Below are 21,200 nucleotides of genomic sequence, written 5' to 3' on the forward strand. Positions count from 1 at the left end.
TCCAACTATGGGATGGAGGTCTTCCATTTCATCAATAAATATCTGAGAACAGTTTCAAACTCTTAGACTAGAATGCACAGAAGTTACAGGATCCTTCCTTAGATGATCAAGGTAGGACAATTGAAACAGAAATTATTCAGAGGCCATTCTTGCAGAACTGTGGGTGATCTTCCATACTATTTATCAGCCTTTTGGTAAGAACTGTGATTGCTTTCCTCAATTCCAATTAATTGTTCAAGGAAGTGCAGTGAGGGAAGAGGATCTTTGTAGCCTAAGCAGGTTTATAGAGAAGTAAGTTCCTTATTCATTGAGTCTTTCTTCTAGGTAAGTGATTAAGTGATTTCATCTGCTAGATGCAGATAATTTGCACTAATTATCTAGATTGGCTCTTTTTTACATCATGAGCAAATCATGAAGTCCTTCCTCTTTTTCCCCCTCAATGTGTTATATAAAAATAACAAGATAATTGCATTGGCATCAGAGATCAACATAGCCATACCACCATATGGGCATTTCAGCCTTTAGCGTTTCGAAGCAATGAATTCTCAAACAGTCAAGTTTGTCTCGGTCCCTGTCTTTTACCAAGGATTTAGCTCATAAAATCTTAATATTTTTTTCTAGTATTTACCGGTGTGTATAATTATTCACTTCCTCCATTCCTCTGGGGGTAAAAATAATACAGATTAATTAAATTGTAACTTAGAAAAAATCATTGCACAAGCAGCAACCAATCTTTTAGATAACGTCCCTGCGTGAAGCCTTCCTCTAACAGACCTTCAACTGCAACGGATCAAATTTGTATTTGGACTCCCCCTACACCCGAATGATGGAAAGTTCCATTGTTTCTGAAGTTTGTCCATACATTTGCTGGATTTGTGTAATGATGTATTGACATTTTTACATTATTTGCACACAGTTACATAATTTGCATGATATAAATGCATGCAAATGTTACTTAAAGTTCGTTCAGTCAATTACATGAAATGGTGCAAATAATAGAAAAACATCAGTCGTGTCATTATGCTAATGAAGTAAATATGTCAATTATCTATTTTGAGGTTTAGCAGATATTTAGCTTTAACAAAACTCCCTTCTTTCCAAGTGATCCATTAACGAGTTTTTACTATTACAGAAATAGAACTAAACCTGACACTCCAGAAGTTGAGTGGTTGATGGTTCTATGTAAGCAGGGTCAACTTTGGAATATGGACATGTTGGGACAGTTCCAGAGCTCCTTTCTTGCCTATTAAATAGCTCTGAGCTTCTCAAGGGCTGAATTCAGTGAATAAGCCCAGAAGTTATGTAGAGCAGTAATGGTATTGGAAAAAATAATTCCAAGTTCAATGAAGCATAGATTAGAATCCATTTCAGCTATGGTGGACATCTTATTACTTTGCCATCTTTTTCTCCATGCAGAATTGGTTAGCAAAACTATTTATGATGTTTTTACAATTCAGTCATTGGAATGGACAAAAAAAGGATCTTTTTACATGGGATTTATAGCAAATTGGACAAAATGACAGGTGATATGAGATCACTCATTTGCATTCTTGACCTAATCATAATCATAATAGTAAAGTTGGAAGGGACCTTGGAGGTCATCTAGTCCAACCCCCTGCTCAGGCAGGAAACTCTATACCATTTCAGACAGATGGCTGTCCTCTGGCTGTTCTAACTGAGATCTCTTGCTAGTCTTCATTCATTCATTCATTCATTCATTCATTCATTCATTCATTCATTCATTCATTCATTCATAACATTTATTGGCCATCCACCTTACCACAAGTTAACTCTGGACTATTTTCTTTTAAAACTCTCAGTCCAGTTTTTCTGCCACCAGTTCAGCTCATTTCCTTTTCCTTTCCCCCATATGGTAGAAACTTTTTCGGTGTGAAAACTTTAATCTTCTATTTCCTGTTTTTTCAGACCAAGCTTATCACCTTGAGCTAGAGCTGTCTGTCTAGGAAGTCACAGGACAGGATGGCAAATAGTGCTTAGCTGCACTATTCTTTCTATAGCCCTCTTCTCTGGGGTTCCAAATTCCTATTGTAGCCCAAGCTTATAATAATTGCATCCAGTTTTGGCCACTGCGATACAAAAAAGATTTTGAGACTCTAGAAAAGATATAGAGAAAAGCAACAAAAATTATTGGGGTGCTGGAAGCTAAGACATATGATGACCAGTTGCAGGAACTGGGTATGTTTAATACACAGTAACAAAGAGAAGAACTAGGGGTGACATGATAGCAGTGTTCAAAATTTAGGGAGATGTCACAGAGAAGAAGGGGATAACCTATTCTCCAAAGCACATGAGGACAGGACAAGAAATTGAATTTATCAAGGAGAGATCCAATATAAAGCTAAGGAGAAATTTCCTTGTAGTGAGAACAATTAACTAGTGGAACAGCTTGCTTTTAGAAGTTGTGAATGCTCCATCACTGGTGATTTTTAAGAAGAAATTGGACAGCCATTTGTTTGGAATGGTATAGGTCTCCTGCTTGGGCAGGAGGTTGGACTAGAAGACCTCTTTGGTCTCTTCCAGTTCTGTATTCTGATTGTATTACATTGTTGTGAAATCTGCAACATCTTCATCCAATAAGATCTTATACTTGATCTCTTCCAATCAATGATATTGGCCTAAAATGAGCACATTTGGAAAGTTGTCTACTTTGGTTTCTTGGCTGTTTTGCTGAACTTGCAAGTACATCTTTGGTCTTTCTGCTAGATTTAGCTTTAGGATGATTTGATGTATATAGTGATGACCTCTTAGAATGTTGGTCTACCATAACAACACCATGCTCAGTAAAGCAGCTTCTTGAATAAAATGAGAGATTACTGGGTTCCATATTGCTATTGTAACATCTACCTTAGCCAGATGATTAATTAAATCTATGCTTGAGAAAGTTCTGATGAGGACTTCTGAAAAAAACCCAGAATTGTTTCAAAGAAAGCTTTTAGATAAAGAAACACCTTTTTTCCACATCACAGCTTCAGAGCATTGACAAATATTTGAAAGCTGTTTACATTCCAGACACTTAACATTCTAAGCTCTTTACATTCTAGGCACATAAATGCTGACAGAGAGGTCTAGCTTTATATTAACTTGTAATTCAGGCTGAAGGACCATGAAACATCTGCAAGACTAGTGTGTTTAATACTCTCCTTCAGATAGAAAATGTCTGAACAATTTTCATATATTCTTTAATTTTTGAGTATCATTTTCATTCCAGGGCAATTTTCATCTTTTGTAAACTAGGCTAATGAGTTTGTTTATCATAATTAATCGGGATTTATTTGCAGATATCTATGGCAATTATATGTTCTTTGCTCTAAGAGTCAAGACCCTTTTTGGCAAGGTAAATCAAGTTTTCTAGTCAACACCTCCTATAATGTACAGTGTAACAAAATATGGACAAAATCACTAGCCCAGGGATAGGCAGCCTTGGCTCTTTTATGATTTGTGGACTTCAACTCCCAGAATTCCTGAGCCAGCCAGTCTGCCATAAAAGAGCCAGCCATAAAAGAGCCAAGGCTGTCTACCCCTGCACTAGCCAGAGCAAGACTGCAATCTTCAGGTCTTTGAAGAGAAACATACTGGTTTAAATTATCTATAAATAATTTCACTTATCTCTGGACACATGAATTGGTGACTTAGTTTTATTTAAACTTATTCAAGTGAACAAAGTAAGTCTTGGTATATTTACTCTGAATCTACTTGAATCCGAGTCCATGGACTTCTTGCAATAACATTTCTCCGTTCACCTTTATTGAGAGGTTGAAGGTGCGACTTTTTGTTTCTTGCTGCTAATATTATTGAATTGGGAAGACTTGATGGCCCATCTTTGTCAGAATACCCAGCATGAAAGAGATCACTGGTCATTCAGTGACTGGGTTGATTTATAGTATGATGTGATCACTTGATGCCTGCATTGCAGTTGGTTTGCATGCAGAAATGACTGAGAACTTTGATTTCATCTCCAGCAGTACTTTCAGTGTAACAGGTTCACAAATTCAGCTTATCATTGGAGAAAGGCAAGCAAGAGAAGACGTGTGTTAAGATACTGTGATACAAACTCTACCTCTCTACTTGTGTGTGCATTGCATTGGAGTCATCATGATGAAAATTGGCATCAGTATAGCTAGGGAACAGCTGTCTGTTCAGTTCCCAGTTTTTAAGTGTAGAATCAAATGATAAATCAGGTGAACTATACATAAAATGTGAATCCCACAGTACTTATTTTAGGTTGAATTCATATTACCTTTGCAGATGAGTATAACCAATATTATTTTAATTTGTCATTTCTGAGTAGAACGTCCTAAAGGCAATGGAACTATGCCTATAGTTTCTTATCCAACTTGGCAACTAGTAGGAGTGTGAAATGTCAGTTCTAGAAGTAATTAATTATAGTAATATTTTAACTGTCAAAATCCTGCACAATTTTTACTGCTAATAGTTTAATGCTGAGTTATGATCATGAACTATATCAGTTTTGGATTTGCCAACCATTTTTCATTTCCTAGAGGATCTGTAAGGAATTTATAAGCTTCCACTTATTTTTGATTACCGTATATACTTGAGTATAAGCCGAATTTTTCAGCCCACTTTTTGGGCTGAAAAATTCCACTTCGGCTTATACTCCAGTCAACAAAAAAACTTACTGAGGACTTGTGCGCGGCCGAGGCTTTGGAGCTTCCGGGATCGCGCTCACCTCTCCCAAGCCACCGCCGTCCGGAGACCTGCCGAAGTTTGGGGAGGTTTGGGGAGGTGCGCGCGCACCTCCCCAAAAGTCCCCAAACGAAGCCGGGTCTCCGTTCCTCTGCGCCCTGCCTGCCTGCTTCTTTCCACAGCGGAAAGAAGCAGGCAGGCAGGGGGCGGAGGAACGGAGACCCGGCGACGTTTGCGGAGGTTTGGGCGCCTCTCCAAATATCCCCAAACGTCGCCGGGTCTCCGTTCCTCTGTGCCCTGCCTGCCTGCTTCTTTCCACAGCGGAAAGAAGCAGGCAGGCAGGGGGCGGAGGAACGGAGACCCGGCGACGTTTGGGGAGGTTTGGGCGCCTCTCCAAATATCCCCAAACGTCGCCGGGTCTCCGTTCCTCTGTGCCCTGCCTGCCTGCTTCTTTCCACAGCAGAAAGAAGCAGGGAGGCAGGGGGCGGAGGAACGGAGACCCGGCGACGTTTGGGGAGGTTTGGGCGCCTCTCCAAATATCCCCAAACGTCGCCGGGTCTCCGTTCCTCTGTGCCCTGCCTGCCTGCTTCTTTCCACAGCAGAAAGAAGCAGGGAGGCAGGGGGCGGAGGAACGGAGACCCGGCGACGTTTGGGGAGGTTTGGGCGCCTCTCCAAATATCCCCAAACGTCGCCGGGTCTCCGTTCCTCTGTGCCCTGCCTGCCTGCTTCTTTCCACAGCAGAAAGAAGCAGGGAGGCAGGGGGCGGAGGAACGGAGACCCGGCGACGTTTGGGGAGGTTTGGGCGCCTCTCCAAATATCCCCAAACGTCGCCGGGTCTCCGTTCCTCTGTGCCCTGCCTGCCTGCTTCTTTCCACAGCAGAAAGAAGCAGGGAGGCAGGGGGCGGAGGAACGGAGACCCGGCGACGTTTGGGGAGGTTTGGGCGCCTCTCCAAATATCCCCAAACGTCGCCGGGTCTCCGTTCCTCTGTGCCCTGCCTGCCTGCTTCTTTCCACAGCAGAAAGAAGCAGGGAGGCAGGGGGCGGAGGAACGGAGACCCGGCGACGTTTGGGGAGGTTTGGGCGCCCAAATATCCCCAAACGTCGCCGGGTCTCCGTTCCTCTGTGCCCTGCCTGCCTGCTTCTTTCCGCTGTGGAACGAAGCAGCCTGAACGAAGCAGGCTGCTTCTTTCCACTGCGGAACGAAGCAGCCTGCCTGCTTCTTTCCGCTGCGGAACGAAGCAGCCGGCGGCGGAGGCTTGCAGAACGGCGGATCGGCTTATACTCAAGTCACCAACTTTTTTCAGTTTTTGGGGGTGAAATTGGGGGTCTCGGCTTATACTCGAGTCGGCTTATACTCAAGTATATACGGTAATCTCAGATTATGGTAATATCTGCACTCTTAATTGTGGCTTATATTAACTAGTTTACTAAATAATGCAGTCTCATAAATCATAGTTTGAAAGTCTTATTTTGATAAACCACACTAAGATTAAGCATGCTTTATCCTGGTTCAAATCTCATGCTAAGTTGTATTAGTAAACAGTGGAAATTAAACTGTTGGAGGAAAATAAGACAGGACACAGAAGTACAGCTTCATAACACCAAGCTACAGTTTAATTATGTACTAATTTAGCCACTGTATATAATATTGCAAAGCTTAGAAAGCTGTATAGTTTCAGTTGCTTATTGAAGTGATTTAACTCCTTATACTTTGAGCTTCCTAAAGAACGTGCTAAAGAGCTGATTTCGGGTAGATGTTAAAGGCCCCTGCTTTATGTTCTAGTCTTGCCTTTGGCAAACGTTTTCTGAAAATGTTGCCAACAATACTGCAGGGGAAATTATCCAGGCAATCACTCAGAATCCAGATTGGCTCAAAAGAGAAATAAAATAAAATAAAATAAATAAATAAATAAATAAATAAATAAAGGGAAATAAAAGATGATAGATAGATAGATAGATAGATAGATAGATAGATAGATAGATAGATAGATAGATGATAGATAACTTCGAGCATAAGAAAGTTGCTTAAAAACAAGATGGTAAGTGGTGTTTTTTTTAAAAAAAATTCCTGTCATGTAGTAAATATTAATTTGTGCTCAATGTACTTAAGCTACCTCCTTCAGAAACCAGACAATAACTCAAGCACGTGAGGAATATTGTATAAGAGAAGCATAAAATGCTAGAACTAATGGATTTTCAGATGTGACTTGATTTGTGTTCTTTTTCTCATAATAGCCAGCTCGTAATAGGATATTAAAGGATTTACATTGCTGAAGGAAGAATTGTTAACTGAGGCAATACCTATAGGACAGCATGTGAAAACAAAGTTTTGTCTTGAGTGTTTTTTGTTGTTATGGAAATGTGATGGTCCCATCTGATAATGGCAATGTCAGGTTTTAATTTTTAAAAATAGGTACCTACAAAAGGAACACTTACTAAATCTGCTGAAGGATCAGGGTTTTTTTGTTCAGTTGGAAGAGCCATTGGGAGCAAGTGAACACATTGTACATTTTTTTAAAGAAGTATTTTAGACAAGACCCCTGTTTAAACATTCAGCAAAATATCATGGACGTTTGCAGTTGTGGAGTCCAAAATCTGTGTAACTGGTTTTCTAGCGCGTGCTAGGACATTTTTCATCCTGTGAAAAATAAGATCCTGTCAAGCAGCAGCAGAATTTGTCCTATCAAATATATTTTTCCTTTCCAGGGGCTTTTTTGATAATTCAAATGGCATCTGGTGATGATAATGCTATCTGAGGTTTTTTTTTTACATGTTTAGGATTGTCACACATGCATTTTGCAGCTCTTCATAATGATTTTATTAGCAAAAGGAATAAAATTACTAAAGATATCTGTAGTTACATTGAACAACAGCAAGAACAACTGAATGTATGCATTATGACAGCATAATACATTATTATGATTATGTCTGCTTCTTTTTCTATCTGCCAACTGTTTCTCTAAGTTGTCAGGTAATATACTGTAGTATATTACCTGGCAAGAATAAATATACTGTAGTATATTACCTGGCAAGAATAAAAAGTATAAGTGTATACATGAATATTTACTCTCGTTAACGTCTTTAAATATAGATTTAGGGAGCTTGCCTACAATTTAATTATCCCCACTTTCTTCTCAGACAGATTTTCCATTAATAATGCTTGGTACCTTGAAAAGCAACCTGATATTGTGACACATTGGAAATTATAGATTGGACACTTAAAGACTGATTTTCTGAATATTTGTTTCTCTCAGAGCACACATTCAGCTTGTTCGTCAAAAACAGAAGACTAGGCATGCAGTTACTGATATATTGGACCTCTGTTTTCACTAATCATTGGAGGAGTGGTAAAAAAGAAGTAGGAGTTGATGCTAAGTTAGGCTAAATTTCTTCATCATTCCTAGTTTTAATTTTCAAGCATTTTACTACTTCCATGTTGTTATTTGAAAACCTGCATGGAAGTGTCCATAAAGTTATTAGGAGTTGAGTTCAATTCAAGGGAGCCTAAGTTTATTTTTATATTGTTCCATATAAGGGCCTTGAGCTGATAGGACTGCAAAGATTACTAAGGGTTGTATTATTCATTTTGTCCCATATGTGTTATGTGCAAGCTTTTCTGTACTAATAAGATAATAATTTAACCGCCTGAAGACAGTGGTATCGACAGCAACCTGCCACAACATCCAATGACACATCAGCATAGAAATGCCACCATTACATACTTGTTTCCCAACATCTGACTAAAATATGTAAGATGTGACATTTGCATGATAAAGTTATCGAACACGTTTGGTCCTTGGTCCTTGCCACACTGAAGAGGAAACATTTGCCTATTGTAACATTTTTATGATAACTTTATTTTACAGTTCAATATTTCATTGTAGTTTAATAATTATAGTTTCCTATAACTGATCACACAGTGGGAACCTGTAGTTCCATTTCTCTTCATAAACCAGAATGTGATAACTTGGTCTCTTACCTCCTCTGATTTAAAAGTACAATTTCTGGTCTTCATGTAATGAGAAATTGATTTAAGAAATTACAAAAATGTTCTATTATAATTAGAAAACTTGATGTCCTTTATTTTAGAAAGCTGTCCCTTAGATTTATTTATTTTTTAGAATCTCACTTCTGTCCTTTATTTTGCTCATTTAACGTTTACCATGCAAATTGAACCATTTAATTGTGAAAAATATGACATTTGAATTTTATTTTTAAAATAAATTTACATATACTACTTGATTTTAGATATTTTAAGATTTTTTTTCTAAAGGTTTTCTTGCGTTATAAAAATAATTTTTTATCCTTATGAACCTCTTTCAAAGATGCCCCTTTTTCAAGTTTGTCCTTTATTTTTTCCAAGAAAATATGATCACTGCAATTATATTGTGGGAAGGAAATGAAACATAAGGCTCATTTTATATCTAATAAATACCCTACCTGGATTAATGTATCAAAACAAGTTGTAAAATCATTTCTTTGTATAGGGTTTAGCAAGATATGTAAACCAGATATCACACATTTTCTGAGGTATTTATGCATATTCTTGGCCTCTGTACATTGCTTTTGGATTTGTCTGTAATTCTAGCAGGAATCAAATTTCACCTTTATATATACTGTGGACAGATTCATTAAGTCCAAATGTTTTCCTCTTTTCACTGTAACCTAGTCATCCATCTTTATCTCTATTATAATGAGAAGGAGGGATGCACTATAACAAATTACCGGTACATAACAAATTACATAATTACTGATATTACATCTCAAGTAGGCGCATTCTATTTCCTTTTCCAAGAATTAGAAGATGGAGAGGGTTTTGATTGTTTCAGATTAAAAGGTAACAGAGGCTGAGCCAGCAGTCTAAGAATAGTTGTGTAACAGTTATGAGGGAAGGTCATATCACATTATGTCTGCGGCCTTCATCTTTATTTTTCTTTGTTCCTTGTTTCAACTTAGCCTCTGTTTTCACCCCTATGCTTCTCTTACACAAAAATAAATCCTCTGATTCTTCCTTCTTCACTTTCTCCAAGAATCGTCTTTTGAACAACTTGGATTTTTCATAAAAACTGCTTTAAGAAGTTCATGTAAAGCAAAAGTTTGAGGTTATATTTCTTTTATATTTTACAGCACTGAAAACAGTTGGAAATCAACACTTTTTCTTTTTTGTCTTTGCACTTTTCTCTCTTTTATAATGAAACTTAATAATTAATTCCTCAACTGTCCTTCAGTTGAGGGAAACTTCAAAGACACTTTTGGGGAACCTTCCTCTCAAGAGGGAGATGGGGTATAGGATATTTTTTTTGTACATGTTCTATAAATCTATTAAAGACAAAAATTTGCTTTGCAATATTTGAGTTACTTTTTAGCTTCTGTTTTGTGTTTAGTGTATATGCTAAATTTGAAATTGTTACGTGCTTCTTTTATGAGGTACTTCGCTGTAAATGAATCATTATTCTAGCCATTGTCTACCCACTGCAGGATGAAGGCCTCTTCTGCATTTTCCAACCAGTATGGTCCTGAGCTTTCTTTTGCTAATTGGGCCTGCAATACTTCCTTGTGATGGCCATGAATACATTTATGTTTTAGGTTATTAGAAGAAAGTATTTGCTACAAATATTGACATTTGTTGGCAGTGCTGTTAGTAGTTTATCTCTGCTTGGTTTTTTACCACAGGACCAACTTTTCCTGTTATTCCAGATGTTATTTTACTTCCACTGTTAACATTTATACCTCCTATAATTAATGTTTTTGGAAGGGGGATGCTATCCCAAGATGTTGTATGTCAGCATAGAACCAGTTTCCTAATTGATAAGGAAATATTAATATTAATAATACATGTTAGTTGGCCTTACAACATAGTATTTCACAGCCTAAAGCTCTTGTTTAGTATTTTAACCAGTCATATTCATTCAGTTAATTTATATATCTTCATTATTCTCTTTCACCCGTCTTATTTTCTTCCTAAAATCACTCAGCCTTTATGGGCTTGAAGCATTTCCAATTTTGAGGGTTTCTATCGCTATCAAAAATCCTATTTTTTAATATTTTTTTCATTTTGATAAACTTGCAGATCCTACCCAAGTGTGCAAGCACTACTGTGAAGAGATGATGTCATATTTGCTTACATAATGATTGTAATAGTACAACTTAGTTAATTAGCTGCATATTTAAAAATATATTTACTAAACTTCCAAGATTTATGGTAGGAGTGTGATATATAAGCTGCAGACAGCAGGATAGGTTGAATAAGAAGAAAATGTACATGGGGTACAATGTTCTTTTTAGATAATTACACACATCATTTCTGAATGCATTCTTTTTTATAACATTAGCTAATTTTGCCAAGATTTAATAGACAAACGGCCCCATTTTTAAACATTTCCTTTCCAAATGGAAATGGCATTGACAGTACACTCCTTAGGAAATGACAAACTGTCCTAAATATTTGTCTTCCTCGGTAAACAACTTAAAATAAGTTCCCTCAGTATCTTTTAATTGTATGGCTGCTTAGGTTATCCTGTTATTTCATATGGACTCTAATCATCAGGCCAATTATTTGCAGCAGTTTCATTCCGTTCAATTATTTTCAAAGAACATAATTATCCCCATCATGCGTAGGGAAACATAAATATCAGCATTAAGATTTGAACCCAGCAATCGCTTTGGTAAAAGACGCTCAAGGTTCAATTAGTATTATTTATTTCTGCTGTGTTATTATAAAGAGCCCTTATTACCGAGAACATGCACAGTATGGTTTGTGAAAGGTGCCTTTGACCTGAACAGCAGGAATGGGTGTGCTAAAATCATGTGGGGTGGCACTATCTTTTCTTCTTCTAGAGTTTTCATACCATGCCCATACATGCACTTTTAGTTGCCAGCTGCTATCATTTCCTGCAACTTCCTTACCAGCTGGGATTACGTATCTTTCAGACCAAAAAAAAGGAGTGACAAATTGGTCTTTCTCATCATGTTGGGCATTGAGGTGCAAGAAGGGAAAAAAGAGAATCTTCTTTCTTCTTAGTCTACACAGTGTTGGATACAGTGAAGTCTACAGTGTAGTTGTCCCAAAGATGCTTTTTCATGAGATAACTGGACTTTCTTGTTTTTATTTGAAGACGTTAGAGAGTCGATAGGGCCATTTGGGGCCATCAGAGAAAAACAAGAAAGTCCTGTTGCCTCCAAAAAAAGCACCTTTGGGACAACCATACTTGGATGACTGAGAATGTCCGTAGACATTTAGCTATGCACTTTGGGATGAACACCCTTTGAATGTTGTGACTCTCTAAAAGAATGCAAATGACTAGCTGTCTACAAGCAATATAAATCCTTCTACTCCTCACCATCTAGTCAGAGTTGAAGAAGCTTCTTGGATGAGAAGCGAAACATCTTCAAAGAAAAACAAGAAAGTCCAGTTGCCTCATGAAAAAGCATCTTTGAGACAACTGTGACCTGGATGACTGAGAATCTCCATACATATCTAAAGTGTAGTCTACACAGACTCAGCGTAATTCAAATTCCAGAAGGAAAGAACTTCCCTTGGGATGTTAATGGAGATCATATTTCCCTTCAAACAAAAATATGCAAGGGTTCAGTGATTGCTAAAGCTCTTGAAAAATGGCAAAAGTTGGTGGTTTACAGCAACATTCATCCATCCATCCATCCATTCATTCAATTTCTATAGCTGCTCAACTCAACCAAGTGACAGTGGTTGACAGGTGGATAATTGACAGTAACCTGAATACATTTCTCTGTGTTGATCTTTTCATCATTTGGATGATTTTCTTTGCAGATCTGTACCCCAGATTTGGTTGTTTTCTTGTCCTGCTCAAATCAACGGCTACAAGAACGCCTAATGAAACGTGCTGAACAGCAGGGGAGGCCAGACGATAATCTGAAAGCTACACAGAGACGCCTCACTAATTTCAAGCAGAATGCTGTTCCGCTGGTCAAATATTTCCAGGAAAAGGGTCTGATTGTGACTGTAAGTTTTTAAATCTATACGCGTGATAAATTAATTTCAGCTAGCAAAATTCAGGCAATGATCATCTGACCGCTCATGCTTTTGAGAATAGCTATTTAAATCATTAAATGTTTTATTCATGTTTGATTGAGGACTCCTGCAGTCACACTTAAGACTGAGAGGCCTCAGTGGCTGTTTCATGCTCACTTGGATGTATAATTTATATAGCTATTGCCTTTTTGATCAAAGCCCTTTCTGTTAGAGAAGAAATAATTTGTTATCTTACAACACCCATAAAAGTTCCTATCAGAGAATCGGGTAAGTCACTTGGTGAAAGAGAGGTGCTTTATATCCAAAATTGTTTCAAATGGAAATGGTCTGTGTCAATCCATTTTTGTGCTTGGGATCAGCAGAAGAAAAATTATGGCCAAATTTAGGGATGCTATAAGCTACCTGAGTATTTCTCAACCTCAGCAGCTTTGAGATATGTGGACTTCATGCTTGCTGGAGAATTCTGGCAGCTGAGACCCACACATTTTAAAGCTGCTGCAAGCTGAGAAACACTGAGCTGTATAGAATATTTTGAGCTGGACACTAATTTGGAATAAATACAGCCATTCTGATAATAATAAATCACAGGTGGTCCTCAGACAACTTCAGGAAGCAGTGAAAAAAAATATTTTCATATATGGTCAGGCTTCACATTTGTGACCTCCAGAGATCTGTAAAACAAGGGGAAAGCCAAAGTAAAATCAGAAGCACAGTCGTAGTTTCAATTAGCAATTGTTTCAATTTCTGACTGATTTACTGGTCCCAAATGTGGTCTCTAAAATAAATAAAAACTTCCTGTATGTTAAATGTGTAGTACAGCTTATTTTCAGATTCTGCTTGGCATTGCAGAACTTTTATATTGCAGTTATAATACTGCCCAGAATTCAAAAGCAAACAGTCAGCAAGTCTGCTATACCACAAGATGAAGCATTGGAATGATATATTATTGTAAACAATAAATACATCCTTAAATGTAGAACTGGAAATAAATCATAATGTTGAATCTGCCTGTTAAAAGAAACGATTGTTATAAGATGATTTCTGTAGCTCTTTCAAATCAGTGCTTCTTTATAAAAGAAACCAGACGTGCAAAGCAAGCAACTCAGTGAAATATTATAGGAGGACAGGCTGAAAGCAGCAAACAATGATCTTTTGGCCAGAAAGAGATCTGTCAAAAGGCTGGAATATCTGTAGGAGTCTGCAGAAAGATTTTTTCAGCTCTGTGAAAAGGGGGAGGAAAACGATGTTGGTTCTGATTTCAAGTTATATCCCAATTTTGCATTGCTTAGACAGTTCCATTAGTTAACAACAAATCAAACCCTTTTACCTCTTATTTTTCTTTGATAATTACAGTTGGACCTAGGGAGAAATTCATCTAGCGTGGATGGGGTCCTCAAGTTATTTCCAAATTACCTCTTCTCAGTATCTCTTAACAACTGGTCATATTGGTTGGGAATGTAATATGTGTGTGGGTGCATCGAAAAAACACTTAAGACATATCTCCTCCCCTGGTCTCTTCCCTCCCTGACACAGCTGACAAAGTGAGAAAGAGCCTGTGGCCTAGAGGTCAACACAGCTGCCTAACGTGCAAGCAGCCCAGGTTCAAATCTCAGAAGGGTGTGGCTGGCTGATGAGAGTTAAATAGCTCAAAATAGCTATACCAGTCTCCGTTTAACTCTTTGTTGGCAATTCAAATTTAACATAAAAAATGACTGTCGCAGTAGCGACTGCTGCCTGGGGATAGCTCTAGATTGGGGCTGATACAGGCAAAAAGATTTCTTCTTCCCATATTTGAGCCGACCGGGTGCATCACACACACACACACACACACATATATATATATATATATATATATATATATATATATATATATATATATATATATATATATATATATATATAAGAAATAAATGAAATATAGTGCCTAGTTATGTGTCAGAAAACAGATGTGTAAAAAAGGGACACGGTCTACTGCCTAAAATGTTCTTTACAAATAGACCATTATTAAATGCAGTGGAAATTCAGAAAACAGTGGAAAGACCTCCAGCAACATTGCTGTTAAAAAAAAACTTTCAGAAGTGCCTTTCGTAGAAGGAAAAAATCATCTAAAGACAACATTTCTGCCCAGAGCCACCTTGAGATGGGCGGCAAATAAAATAAATAAATAAAATTTCCATCTGTCCCATTTTGTTCCTGCAGAGGAAAGGGAAAGGTATATCACTGGTTCACGTTGCAAAAAAATGTTTTTGATTTGCCTGTTTTTTAGACTTTCCATCATTCCCCCCCCCCGAATGCTGCATATCATTTGGTTAATCCTGATATAACTACTTGAAGTTCCATAGTGTTAGATTTTTATGAGGCTATGCCTTCTAAAATGAGTACAGAAACAGTTGATATTATTATAGCATTTTGTTTCCCTTTCTTAATTCAAATAAGAATTTAGAATAACATTATATTCAGCTATTTCCCCAGCCTTTCTGTGTTTTTAAATTTAAGGATGATAAAATTGAAGGGGATTACTTAGACTATCAATTCCAAACCCAATTCAGTGTAAGAATCCAAGGCATAATGAAGAATTAACTGAAATATATTATGGAACAAGCTTTTGCTTTGAAGAAATCTCCAGTCTAAATTAATTGCATCATAGAGAACAAAGGACTAGACATTAAATCACTTTAACGTCTGAAAAAGAAAATGTGTTTTGGAAGACTAATAAGTCCTTACGTTTGGGAAGATTCTCACCAGATCATAAAGAGATTGATCTGAAGCTCTTGAAACTAATGTAGTAATTATCAGGAATTAGCATAGGTTTGTTTTTTTAAAAAAGGCTTTCTCATACTAATTAATCTTATTTTTAACTGAATACTTTTTTCAGTAGATTGTGGGAATCTTTTAGATGTAATTAATATATCCTAATTTTACCAAAACATTTGATAAAATGGCCCATGACATTCTGATTAGCAAAGCGTGGCATAGTAATTAAATGGATGTATAACTGGACACAAATATCCAAGAATGCTCCTCAAGGGTTTCTCCTTTAACATGCTCCTGGTAGTCCTTGTGCCTGTTTCAGGTTTACTGAAGAGTAGTTTATGAGAAAATGGTGATGAGCATGCTGTGGTAAGACACGGTTGCTGTCAGGTAAAAGATAGGTTAAAGCTCTTCCAGAAGACAAGACAAGAAGCAATGGGTTTAAATTACAAGAGAGTAGATTTTGATCACACGTCGGAGGAAAAATCCAAAGAGCTGTTCAACAGTGAAACAGATTGTCTTTGGGAGAGGGTGCAGGCTCTTTCTCTGAGAGGATTTGAGCAGAAGGTGAATGGCTGTTGTAGATGCTGTAGTAGTGGATTCCAAATTGAACATGGGTTGGGATAAATGATGTCACAAGCATTTCTACCTCTTATAGTTGATATTCTATGATAAGGTGCAACTAGAATTGCTGTGGAATCAAGACCAGAAGAAACTGGAAGATTCTTAATCGCTAGATAGGGGCATGTCAAAACCAAGCAAAATGCCTGAAAAGAACATAGTGGGTAGTGATAACTGTCTCTTCTACTAAGCCCTAGAGCAGGGGTGGGCAACTATGGCAACTTTATGACCTGTGGACTGCAGCTCCCAAAATTCTTGCTGGCTCAGGAATTTTGGGTATTGAAGTCCACAGGTCATAAAGTTGCCCTAATTGCTCATCCCTATACTGAGCGGTGGTTCAGTGGGTTAGGACGCTGAGCTTGTCGATCAGAAGGTCGGCAGTTTGGCGGGTCGAATCCCGAGTGCCGCGTAGCAGAGTGAGCGCCTATTAACTCATCCCAGCTTCTGCCAACCTAACAGTTTGAAAGCACGTAAAAATGCAAGTAGAAAAATAGGGACCACTACAGTGGGAAGGTAACAGCGTTCCGTGCGCCTTTGGCGTCTAGTCATGCCGGCCACATGACCACGGAGATGTCCTCGGACAAACGCTGGCTCTTCGGCTTTGAAACGGAGATGAGCACCGGCCCCTAGAGTTGGAAACGACTAGCACGCATGTGCGGGGGAACCTTTACTTTTTATACTAGAGAATGTTGACAAATACAGATGAAAGAAGCAAGATGCAGATAGGGTTGCCATTGTCCATCTGCTGCCAGATTTGACTTATGGTTCTCAAGGGACTTAAATATATCCACATATAGCTTTTCAGTATTGCTAACAACTGTGGTTCCTTTTTTTTACTTGTGTCTTAATTTCAACAAAATGTTTTCTGATCGCCTCAATCTGATTGCTTGTGACCTCAGATCTTGTCCTAGAACTGGTGAGTTTAACTCTGCCATGATAAATTGGTATTCAGGTTTCTTTGGCCTCCAGGGTTTGCCGGATGACTGTTCTGTGATTCCTCAGTCTCAGCTTGTAAAAGCTTTATTGTTGCTTCCAGCCATAAAAATGGATTCCTTGGGAAATGTGTTGAGACTTCCAAACATTTGTTCAGTCTTTGTATAAATAAAGAAATGAAGGATTGCCAGCCTTTTTCCTTCAGTGGACATTCTTATATCTTTTGTGGGGCTGAAAAGTGCCCTCCTTTATTCAGAAAAAGATTTGATTTCAACGCTGCTAGTGAAGTTTATTATTAATACATTTATATGTTGAACATGTCTATTCAGCTTCATCTTTAACTCTTTTTAATAGTTTTAACTAGTTTTTTGAAAGTAAAATTAATCATTTAATAGCAAATCTGGATCTGTACTATAGAGCCAGGAGAGAATTGTAGGATAGAAGCAACAGGGGTGGGACTGTTATCATTTGACTTCTTTAGTTATGCTATAGACTTGCAAGAAACAGAAAGTAAAGAGGAAGAAGAAAAAACAAAAAAAGTAATTTTTTTTATTTTAATCCCATTTATATCCTGCCCTTCTCCGAAGACTCAGGGCGGCTTACAATCTAAGCACAAATCAAATGTGCTTAGCAATAGCCTTCATTCTATGTATATGCCTGCTTATTAGGGCTTTCGCCCCCCCCCCCAAGCGGCATTATTACAAAGTCAGCTTAATTGCCCCCAACAATCTGGGTCCTCATTTTACCTACCTCGGAAGGATGGAAGGCTGAGTCAACCTTGAGCCTGGTGGGATGCGAACCTGCACTAATTGCAGGCAGCTGGTGTTACTTAAGGAGGCATTAGCCCACTGCTCCACCAAGGATTTGAGTCTTAAACAAATTAAAGCCAACTACACAGAACCATTTAAGCCAGGCCCTCCATTACGTCAGTAAAGAACCCATTCAAAATTAGATTGCAAACACATATATTCAATTCAAGATTTTAAATCTGGAGTAACTGTATCTTTCAAATAAAGCAAAACAATTTTTAATGACACTCCATTCCCAATAGATGCAAAGTTGTTCATAGATCAGTAGATTTCAAGCTTTCAGTCTATAACTCAACATTGTTTTAAAATCTAAGCATATATTTCTCTTCCTCAAATAATAATGAGAAGAATTATGATGTGAGCAATAAACCAAAGCAGAATAACTATAGAACAAATCCAATCATATCTGACAGTCTCCTCCAACATTTCTGGCTTTAAGAAATTGAATTCTCGAACATCTACTGTGGAGTGCAACAAACATAAAAAAGAATATTTTATTGAATTTGTTTTCTCTAACGATAATCAGATTTGTATTAAACTTTCTTTAAAACACAAGAACATTGATTTATTAAAATAGGCTATTCCAGTTGTTTGTTCCATAGTTGTCACCAGTTTCTATCTTAACTATACTGGTAAACTTTATAAGAAAATAATCTGTGGATGCACACTTTTCTAAAATGTTTCCCATGATATTCTTTGAATGGTTGCCACAGATGCTAGTATGGTGTTCTAAGCTCTTAAGACCAAAATATACTTTAATTGGATAGTTTTAAACAATCCAAGCTTAAACCTAATCAATTTTCCTTAGAACAGAGGTCCCCAATCTTTTGGGCACCGGGGACCGGTTCTGTGGACCGGAGACTGCATGATTTTGTGTGCTGCCTGCATCCCACGAATGGAGCTTTGCTTGTTTGTATGGACCAGTTGCTGGCATGCCACGGCCCGTTTAAATAAGCTGACCTAGAATATTAAATTTCTGCTTGAGTGCTCCCCAAACAGGATTTACCAGCAATTTTCAAATTATAGTTACCTAAGGTCAAATTTTCACATGAATAGAGATCAAATTTACACTTCCAACCATAATGTCCTGTAGTGTTTAATGATGGAGAAAATCTGAATTTTAGCTAAATGAAGAAGTAAGCCCCTGTCAAGATTTCAAAAATGGTAACTTTCTAGTTGTGCTCATAATCATTCTTAAAATAAATTATTTGAATTCCACCCAGGAATAGCAGTCCATCATAAGCCTGATAATCAAGTTGAATGGAAAATGAATGGCTCCTGTTACTATGACATCTGTAAAGCTCTATACAGGAAGAAAAGCTAATTTCTGAGGTTTATTTATTATCACTTGGTCAATAGAAAGTTTTGCCATTTTGTTTGCAGAACTCTGGAGGGATGGCAAAATATTTTGAACATTTAAAAGACTTTCACCAATGTTTGTTTAATCAATGAAGTTTTTTTCAGGAAAATGAAAATGAATTTCTTTGCTTGTTATTATAGTGTTTCATTTAAATATAAATTCTTGAAAAACAATGCAGAGAATTTATTCAAAGTTGCTCTTTTGTTTCTGAGCTGTTAGACTTATTCAGGTGAGGCAACATTTTCATATTTTATTCAGAATCTCATTTTTAAATCTTGCACATGTGATTGCTTCTATTTTTCTTTGATTTGTTAATCATGATTATTAAACTGGATGACAACTTGTATTTTGTTTGTTTTTGGAGTTATCCTATTGTTTTAAAAGTTTTTTTAAAAATGTAAGCATTTCTTGAATTCAAAATTTAAGTTATTCAGGGCAGGTCTCTCCTAGATTGGTTTCTGTTTCTCCCCTCTGTTTCTCCCCCTCTTTATATTTTTCTCTCCTGGAATGCAAATATTTAGCATAGCAAATTGACAATATTTGTATGGTTAAATAAATATTTTGTTGGCTAGGTTATTATTTATTAGCCTAATGGCTGCATATTGTACTGAGGGAGTCGTGTTTGGTGTTTTCACATTTTGGAAACACATCTAGGGCAAGGTGTATGTCTTCACCTGGTCTACCTTGATGAATATGAAAAAGTTAAGTAAGGTTGTAAACAAAAAAAACCAGGAGAAGGAAATGGCAAATCACTTTCACAGTGTTGCTATAAATTACTTGGATATACTCATATGGCTAGGAGTTAAGCTCCGTTTGAAGGAGCTGTAGATCTGTAAATAATTTCAGATGAGTCTTGGTACGATAGCTGCCATGTGCTACGAGATACAGGTAATCCTTGGCTTACGACTATTCATTCATTGACCATTTGAAATTACAGCAGCACTAAACAAAGGGACTTATGACCTACTTCTGAAGTTAGGGCTATTGTGGCAGCCTTGCAGTCATGTGAACAAAATTCAGGAGCCTGGCAATCCACTTGTCCTTATGACCAATTGTAGGGACCTGCCTATTTTCCCACCCATCCTGCCTCATTGGCTTCCTTGATCCTACCTTCTACCCACTGGGGTCCCCACAGGCCTTGGGCCTGCTTCCCACTTAATTGGGTCCCACACCCTTAGGCCTTCTCTCTCTCTCTCTCTCTGTGTGTGTGTGTGTGTGTGTGTGTGTGTGTGTGTGTGTGACGTCTTGCTTCATTTAACTTTTCAGCCTTTGGGAAGAACAATTGTCTGATCTGCCAAATGGCCTTCCTATACAGTGGTTGTGTGGTGCCGTCCCAGAGGTGGGCACCATTTTGGGACTTGCCACAATTCTCATATAGCAATTGTGGCTGCTCGCACAATGACATCCATTTCTGGGACACCACCACATGGCCACTATATAGGAAGGGCATGTGACGGATCAGTGATTTTCATTCCTAAAAGTGATCTGTGGAAAGGGTGAGTGAAGTGACCCATGATGGAATAGAGAGAAAGTCCAAGGTTGTGGGACCCAGGGAGTGGGAAGTGGAGCACAGGGTGCCTCAGGAGGTGTGGGAGACCCTGAGGCATGGCACAGGTTATGTATGAGTTGGAGAGATGTTGCAGTGTGGACCTGAACCTACACCAGGCCTCCCAGGGCCCCCCCACCATCCCCTGAGGCTCTACCTAACAACCCATTGGTCACATAATGACTGCAACTGGGAGAGCACGAATTGCGGTCATTAAGCAAGACAATCATGTGTTCCTCACTTTACAACCACCATGACTTATAATTCTGGGCTCAGTTGTGGTCATAGGTTCAGGACCACCTGTATGCTAAATAGATGGTAATATATACAGAAATATGTAGATGTATTTCACCTCGTTCCTTATTCTAAGTTGCTCTCTGCCTCATTAGATTGGTTTGGGAGGACTGTCAGCTTATCAGACTGTTTTAATTTCCTGTACATGTTGTTAATATGCCGTCTCTGTACCTTTGGTAGTGATAATGATTTCATGCACAGTGAGATGTC

At 38.0% G+C, this 21,200-nt stretch overlaps 1 protein-coding gene across 1 annotated transcript in view; it reads left to right on the forward strand.

Moving 5' to 3' along the window:
* Positions 1-21,200, forward strand: part of AK5 (adenylate kinase 5) — a gene marked incomplete at both ends in the record, with an annotated part of 136,709 nt that overhangs the window by 22,966 nt on the left and 92,543 nt on the right. The window contains 1 exon segment of the mRNA XM_081322397.1: positions 12,455-12,646. Coding sequence (XP_081178523.1) covers positions 12,455-12,646 — 192 coding nt within the window.

This window comes from Vipera berus, assembly GCF_964194415.1.
Source record: "Vipera berus genome assembly, chromosome: 3".
Taxonomy (NCBI): Eukaryota; Metazoa; Chordata; class Lepidosauria; order Squamata; family Viperidae; genus Vipera; species Vipera berus.